At 32.4% G+C, this 8,692-nt stretch overlaps 1 protein-coding gene across 1 annotated transcript; it reads right to left on the bottom strand.

Moving 5' to 3' along the window:
* On the bottom strand, positions 1 to 2,507 carry LOC126553351 (uncharacterized). Its single transcript, XM_050208532.1, has 4 exons — positions 1,921 to 2,507; positions 1,367 to 1,839; positions 284 to 1,295; positions 1 to 242 (listed from the first exon to the last, which is right to left on the bottom strand). The coding sequence occupies exons 1-4, from the start codon at positions 2,387 to 2,389 to the stop codon at positions 1 to 3; spliced, it is 2,196 nt and encodes a 731-aa protein (XP_050064489.1). The 5' UTR covers positions 2,390 to 2,507.
* Positions 2,508 to 8,692: the final 6,185 nt, after the last annotated feature.

Below are 8,692 nucleotides of genomic sequence, written 5' to 3'. Positions count from 1 at the left end.
TCAGTAGCTTGTTTGCATAGTCAAGCATTGATCCTCAATCAGAATCAATCCTTCATTGTAGATTTCATCGGTTATTTGGATGTCAGGATTATTCGTTTGAATACGCAAGCGATGCAAGATATCTTCACATATGGCGTCTTTGTATTTGTTCCATAACTGAATTGGTTGTGAAGGAAAACATGTGGTGATGATAATTGCGAACAGCGTTCGTATTTGGTACGCATTTGATGAAACAACTGAATCTGCAAGTGTTAAATCCCATGAGAATCGTTCTCCAGCAAACCCAATAGTTGACATGCTTCTCGATATGTTTGGCATTGGTGGCCATTCACAGTTTTCAAATGCGCAAATGATTTCGGTCCACGTACATTTACTAACAGCAGTCGCAAATAAAAACATTCATCGTTTCTAGGATGAACAGTGTACATACGACCTAGTGCATCAGTTGAAAACACCTGTGGCCAGTCTGGAACTGGGGTTCCTTGTTTGCGACGTTGGAATTTCTTTGTTGATTGATTCCAAGTGTAATACTTGGGCATTTCAACGTACATCAGCGTCGCTGCGAATGGATCTGCTTCACACATTGCAAAGAAGCTAGTCAATGTTGTCGATGGTGGTCTCTCAGCTCGTTGTGCCGCATTAGCCTCAGTGAAGTAAACTCTTTGGCCATTTTCCAAATGCACTGCTAAATGTACAACTGAGGGATATCTTTCATGAATTTGAAATGACAATAATCGCCACAGTGCTTCATTAGTACTGACGTATCTGCCCATTTGGAAGTTGCTGATTTCGTCATTCACATTTTCCGACGCAATACCAAACACAGCCATGTCGCTGCCTTTTGTGACGTACTTGCACAAATATTTGATTGATTTGGCCGAATGACAACTCTCAACGTTTGCATGTGTTTCGAAAATTCGTGATAGCAGCGGGCAATATGGTACAATGAATTCATTTCCGATCTCAATCTCTTGATTTTGAACTTTAACTTTGATAGTTCGACCGTTATCTTCTTTTGAACGCCGACGATAAACTGGATATCCATCGTTCCCTGTGACTGTTTCAGCAACTAACGGTCGCGGATATCGTTTTGTGCACTTTCCATCAGCCATGCAAGGCGATAATGGATTTAATGCACCGCACGGTCCATGCACCATCTGTGTCGTCACAATGTCGTGTAGACGGGGATCAGTGACTGGATCAGGAATTTCAGCTGATATGATGTCATCCACTTCATTTGAATGTAATTTGTTCAGCAACCAAATTAGGATATGAGCATGCGGTAGTCCACGCTTCTGCCATCCACCGTACATATACAACGTGTGTCACCAAAAACTCGATACTTAGTAAGCACATCCATCATAACCTTGAGTTTTTGCTGAAATACTCTGGCGATTATGTCATGGCGATCTTGCGGTTTTTGACCCGGTTCCAACTCGCGTTCAATTTCCGTCCACTTCGGATTGCATGTGACCGTAATAAATAAATCCGGAGTTCCATAATTTCGCACGTACGTCATAGCGTCTTGAGCGTATTCGTGCATGTGGCGTGGGCTTCCGATATAAGTTGATGGGAGAATCGTCAGTCGTCCAATATTCTGAACATCACCATCTGAATGAATAGCATCACGCAAGTGTATATAGTCCTCAGATCGTAGCTTTGGCTGATTGAATCTGATGAACGCTAAACGTTCGGTCTCGACTTTGACATACATGTCGACAGCGAATTGCTGGAATAGCCGACCGCACTTCAGAATGACATTCTCCTCATGTGTACGAATCATCATACGATACGCATAGTAATTCATTGCGCTTAGATTTTTATTATTCGTTGATACTCCTGAAAATGCAAAATTAAATGAATTGTTAATGGAAACCAATAAAAGTAATAATGGAAATAATTAGTGTGTGAATATTGTACCTGTAATTGGATCGACCATCTTCAACGTGATGTCGTATCCGTCTTGCCCTTGCCAATAAATGATTGGATATTGTAACGCATCGTACAAACGATGTGTCTCGTTTACACGATGCATGATATTGCTTCTTCGCTGAACGACAATGTCTCGTGATTTAGTTGGATCGCCAACAATAATTGCAGCAACATCATTAACGGTGGGTGCATTGAATCTTCGCACATGTTCACCTGTTGGAGTACAATCCGCTCTTATGACAAATTTGTGCGTATCCGATGGCATTCGTTCCAATGCTGTTTTGAACATATTAACCACAGCATTATTAGCGTGAAAAAATGCTTGCAACTGTTCAATAATTCGTCTCTTTAACTGTTGTGCTCCCTGTATATTGCACCGCACGTTCAGCTGATCCACCATCGACGAAATGAAATATATTGGCAGAAATTGATGCGGTTCATCTGGTGTTGGCACCATTGAACCATGCAAATGATATATTTGACCTTGTATCTGTAATTGCAAATAATCATTAAAATTTGTTCATGAATACATTGTAAATCGTGTGATGGTGTAGTGTGTGGTGTATATGAAGTTGTTATGTGTTGCAATTATGTGTTAGTTATGTGTGTTGTATCTTTTACCTTGCAAGTCGGCATGAAGCTGCCTTCTCGAATGATATTAGCTCCAAAGGAAGTCATGCGAAAGCAGTTATTGTATTCAAGGATGTGTTGAAGAAAATGGCTGGAATCGGGATCACTTCCATCAAACAATGTTTTCAGTGGCTGTGGTGGTGTAAGTAATGGATCCAGTTTGACTTTTCCACTTGCGCAGCACAATCCAACCGTTTCTCTTTTGAACTTTACCGCATTGCAATATCGGCATATAGTCGTCATTCGTCCAATATCCAAATTTTCATCATCACTGTAGTTCGCAGTGGGATCATATTGGAATGCCAAGCGATTGTATGATGCCAATGATCTTCGTGTGCTCACGCGATGTCTCAATCGGTCATTTTCTCTTATTATATTTTGTCTTTCTTCTCTTAAGTTCCTTGAATAGACTTGTTGCTGGCTTGCATGTCTGTGTGCGGCGGCCGATGTTCGCACGTCGTTCTCTAGGCATTTTGGACTATGGACAGAGTGTTGAATTTAACTTCAAATGCACGATCCACATAATTTACACTGAGCTTAAATGAAATTAACTGAGCAGAGAATAATGACTATCTGTCACACACTTTATCACGCACCGTTGCTATTGGTTTGAAGTACATGCTATGTATAATAGATGGCGCTGTATGTGAAAAACGATTTCCCCACTTTTCTGTTGAATTTTTCCTGAATTTTCCAGAATTTTCTTTGCTATAAACCTCACGGAGCCCAAGACCTTTCCAACGAATGCAAAACCGTGGAAATCGGTTCGTGCGTTCTGGAGTTATAGCGTCAGGGAGGAAAACCGGACTTATTTTTATATAATAGATAATGCTAATATAAATTTCAAAAACAGTACGTTAACATTGCGTAAAAATAATAATGGTAACAAAATTAATAATGATATAATCATACAAACCTATAACGTTTATAACAGCAACAACGTGCATAATATTAAAGAAGACGTAAAAAACATATTTCAAACGAACTCTGAATATTCAATTGCCCACTGCATTTCCGCAGACTTAAAAATGAGCAAAGGTTTGTCTGCACAAATAAAAATAAATTTGGAGACGCCTCGGCTCAATTAAAAATTTAAAACCAATGGTAGGTGAAGCCATCCCAATAAATATGGGGATAAGGCAATTTATTACCTAATAACGAAACAAAAATATTTTCTTAAACCTACATATGATAATATAAAAACCACATTACAAAATTTAAAAAAAACTATGAATAAATTACATGATTACAAAATTGCAATTCCCACTATAGCGGCTGGACTAAACAAACGAAATTGGTCCATGACAAAACAATTATTTATCATGAATTTCAAAATTCTAACATAGAATTACTTATTTGTCACAAAAATACAAACAATATAACAAATAGTTGGAAACAAAAGAACATGAAAAGATTATTAATTTAATACATGACCATTACCATTATAATAAAATAATAAAAATATTAACAACATTAACGATAATTTCAAAATAAAACAAAATTATATTCCAACAATCCCAACATTAACAAAAACAATAATCATGATACCGATAATATTAATAAATTAGAATCAATATATTACGATCATAATGTCGACGATAATAATGAAATTAAATCCATCTTCAATAACTATAAGCCCGGTGAGAATGTCCTCGGAGACGGGAATTGTGGTCTCTATGCATTATGTAACGCACTAAATGATAATAAACAAGAAAAAATAACTTCTATAGGTCAACTGTTAGAATTATTACAATTATCTGACCTTCCAGGTCATTGGTGGTCTGACAACGAACTGGCATCTATTGCCAGCTATTATAATCATGATACTTACATATTTGACGAAAATACAAAAACAGCTGTTGTATATCGTAACAAAAGTAATAAAAGACCCCCGATTATTCTATATAATACAAATGAAAATACACATTGGATCCCAGGCACTAAAGCAATAAACCCTTCACTAAAGATACCACACAATTATGTTGAAATAAACGATTTTACACCCTTACAACAAATAATCACAGAGATAAGTAATAAATATAAAAATACAAAGAAACCAATTACCAATGATAAACTCAAAGAAACTGACAAGGTCGACAAAATACACATAAAAACCGTAGATCATACTACCAAATCGATTACAAATGACCCTAATAAAGAAATCATATACGACAGTGAAGGGACACCAATTAACATATCTCATGAATTAGACCCGTTACAATACAGCCAAGTTTTAACACTGTTAAAAGAATACATACATTTATTTACTTCAGATGCGTCCAACATAAAACCGGCTAATATAAAACCGTGTGAAATAAAAATGAAAGAAAATTATAAAGACCCAAAATTTCATGCCCCGCACAGAGTATCTCCACAACAAAGAGATGAACTCAAAACACAATTAGATAAATTAAAAAAGCAAACATTATTCGTCCAATAATATCCAAATTCGCAGCACCCGCTTTCTTAGTAAAAAAAAAGGAAAAAGGTTCATACAGACTAGTTGTATCATATAAAGAATTAAATGAAAGAGTTGAAACAGACCAATATCCCTTACCTAGGACAAATGACTTATTAAGAGCCTTAGAAGGCGCAAAATACTTCAGTTCACTCGACCTCAACAGTGGATTTTTTCAATTACCAATAAAGGAAACAGACCAACATAAATTAGCATTTACATCAGTTCATGGTTTAATGACATTCACCAGGTTACCCCAAGGGTTTAAAAATAGTAGCGCTATATTTCAAAGAGTATTAAATGAAGCATTTTCTGCATTACTATACAAATCCATAATCATTTATATAGATGATCTAGCATCATATGGCAAAAATTTTGATGAAGCATTAACAAACTTAAACAAAGCTTTAAAAATAATTGATTTAATGAATTTTTCTCTAAAAACATCAAAATGTCATTTTTTTAACAAAAAAATAGAATTACTAGGTCATGTAATTTCACAAGAGGTATTAAACCATTAAACAACAATATAAAGCCATAACTGAATTTAAACAACCAAAAACACAAAAGAGATCAGATCATTTTTAGGCATGTGTTCATATTATAGGAAACATATCAAAGACTTCGCAAAAATTGCTCACCCCCTCACAGAACTAACAAAAGGTGAAAATAAAATTAATTGGCTAGAAACTCATCAAAACTCTTACAATACACTTAAAGAACGCTTAACTTCACAACCTTTACTTAAACATTTTGATGACACTAAAAAAGTATTCTTAACAACCGATGCGTCACTGACAGGATTAGGAGCATATCTTGAACAACCAGATGACAACAATATTTTACACCCAATCGGTTACGCATCAAGAAAATTATTAAACAGCGAGAAAACATATTCGTCCACAACTCTAGAATTATTAGGACTATGTTTTGGCATTACTTACTTCCGGGAGTATTTATGGGGAAGGCACTTTATTGTATTCTGTGATAATATCAGTTTACAATACTATGAAAATTTGAAAATACCATCGGCTAGAATAGCTCGATTAACTCTAAAATTATTAGATTTTAATTTTAATATCATATATAAAAAAGGAAAAGAAAATAAAGTGGCTGACGCTCTTTCTAGAAATCCTATTAATAAAATTGACGTTAAAAATGACAATGACAACCTAACCATTGATTTAACGGATATAAAAAAACAACAAAATAATGATCAATTTTGCTCACAAATCACACAAGCAATTAATAATAATCAAATCGACCAAATACCAAGTAATATTCAAAGAAAATCTAGACAGTTCATAATCTTAAACGATATATTGCATTATAAACAATACAAATCACCAAACATTATAAATTACCCACTAGTAATTCCACAATCCTTAACAGAAAAAATTTTAAAATCATATCATGAATCACCTATTGGCGGCCATACAGGGATATCACGAACCCTTAATAAAATACAAAACAAATATTACTGGCCCACTTTAACTAAAGACACAACTCATTATATAAAATCATGTCATAGTTGCCAAATAAATAAAAAAATAAATGGAAAACCTATAGGTCAATTACAACCAATACCTCTTTCAAACAGACCATTAGATAGATTAACTTTTGACTATTTAGGGCCATTAACACCCAGTAATAATAAAAAATATGTTTTGGTAGCAGCCTGTAATAACACAAAGTTCATATTTACCAAAGCTGTGGAATCAGCAACTGCCTAATCAACTATTAATTTCATTATACAAATAATATCACAATGGGGATGTTTTCGCCAATTCTCATCCGATAGAGGTACACATTTTAAAAACCAAATGGTAAATGAAGTGTGTGAAAACTTAGGAATAAAACAAATATTATCAACTAGCTATTCCCCACAAACACAAGGATTTGTTGAAAAAATAAATGATGTACTTTGCAACTCCATTAAAAATTATATTGACGACAACAATCAATCAAGATGGTCTTACTATTTACCATATGTTACCTTGAGTTACAACGCTACTCCACAAACTAGCACTAAATACAGTCCTTTTTATTTAATGCATGGCTTTGAACCTTATTTCCCAATTGATAACAAACTAATTCCAACTAATATTCCTTATGACATAAAAAAATCTCTAGCAGAAGTAAACAAGCTAAGAGATAAAATTCCAAATTTGATAAAAACTGCACAAGAATCACAAAAGAAATATCACGATCAAAAGCATCGTTTAATAACATTTAAACCCGGAGACTCTGTATTAATCAAATTCCCATTAAATACAGTAGGAAAATGTCCAAAACTTTCCTCTAAATACAAAGGGCCATTTAAAATAATAAAAAAATTAAATGATCTAAATTATAAAGTCCAATTATCATTAAACAATAAAATAACTGAAGACATAATTCATGTCAGAAGAATGAAACCATACATTCACAGGTAAAAAGTAAATATATATATATATAACAAAGAAAAATATAAAGAAGAAATAAATAAATAAATAAAATAGATAAATAAACAAAATCTAAAACATGAGAAAATAAAATAAAAAATTTTGTTATAAAATAAATAAATTCAACAAACGCATGTTACTAAAATAAAAAAAATATATATATATATAATAATAATATAAAAAAAGAGTCTATGTTGATGCAAAATAATTAACAAAAACAAACAAAGATATAATAATTATAAAAAAGTGAATAATATATTCGTAGAATAAAAAACAGAATGAATAAACCAAAAAAAAAAAAAAAAAAAAAATAATAAAATAGGTAGGTACTAAAAAAAAAAAAAAAAAAAAAACAATACAGGTGATTGTAAACAAATATAAAATATCCATACATAAGGTCTAATAAAAGCATATTATACTTATATTCAAATTACAGAATTACAAACATAAATAAAAACAAAATCGCTGGTTCTCTAATATATAAACATGTAAAAAGAAATAACAAAAAAAAAAAATAAATAAATAAAACATAGAAAAATGAAAGATAATAAATTGTAAAAATAATGACAAAATACATTAGTTTAAATGAACTTGAAAATCACAATGAATTTATATAAACATGTCACTATTAATGATATAAAAATAAAAGTAAAAAAAAGCATTTCAATAATAATAACAATAAATAAATTAATTAACAAATAATAATAATTAAATCACAAAGAAATGCCCAAATAACAATTTTATCAAGAAATTATATATATATAATTAATATATATTTATATTTTCCCAATAAAGGAGAATATAGAATTATGGCGTTACACCATTAACACAAAATATATAATATTACTATGAATGTAAAATCCAATTACAAAAATGTCAATAATGTAAATACTTCTTAAAACATGAATATCAATATATATATAATGTAATAATGTAATAGTGTAATACTACACTACAATATGTTTTAATGTACAAAAACCATATTAGAAATAAGTTATATTAAATTGTAAAACATTACAGATAACCCAATTACGATGAATCCAAAATCAACTATCATATGTATTGTACTAGCATTGGTGCCAGTTTATGGATTCATAGCATATGATTGCAATGAAAAAAGAATCAACGTAACATCCTTCAACAGCTTGGAAGTTGACCACTGCAAGACCCCACCACCCGCAAGCAGCATGGAAATTCCAAGAATTAAACTAATACAAAAAGCTGATAC

This window comes from Aphis gossypii, unplaced genomic scaffold (genome assembly GCF_020184175.1).
Source record: "Aphis gossypii isolate Hap1 unplaced genomic scaffold, ASM2018417v2 Contig00215, whole genome shotgun sequence".
Lineage (NCBI taxonomy): Eukaryota > Metazoa > Arthropoda > Insecta > Hemiptera > Aphididae > Aphis > Aphis gossypii.
Note: the sequence above shows the minus strand (reverse complement) of the source record. Positions and strands in the feature narration are given on the sequence as shown.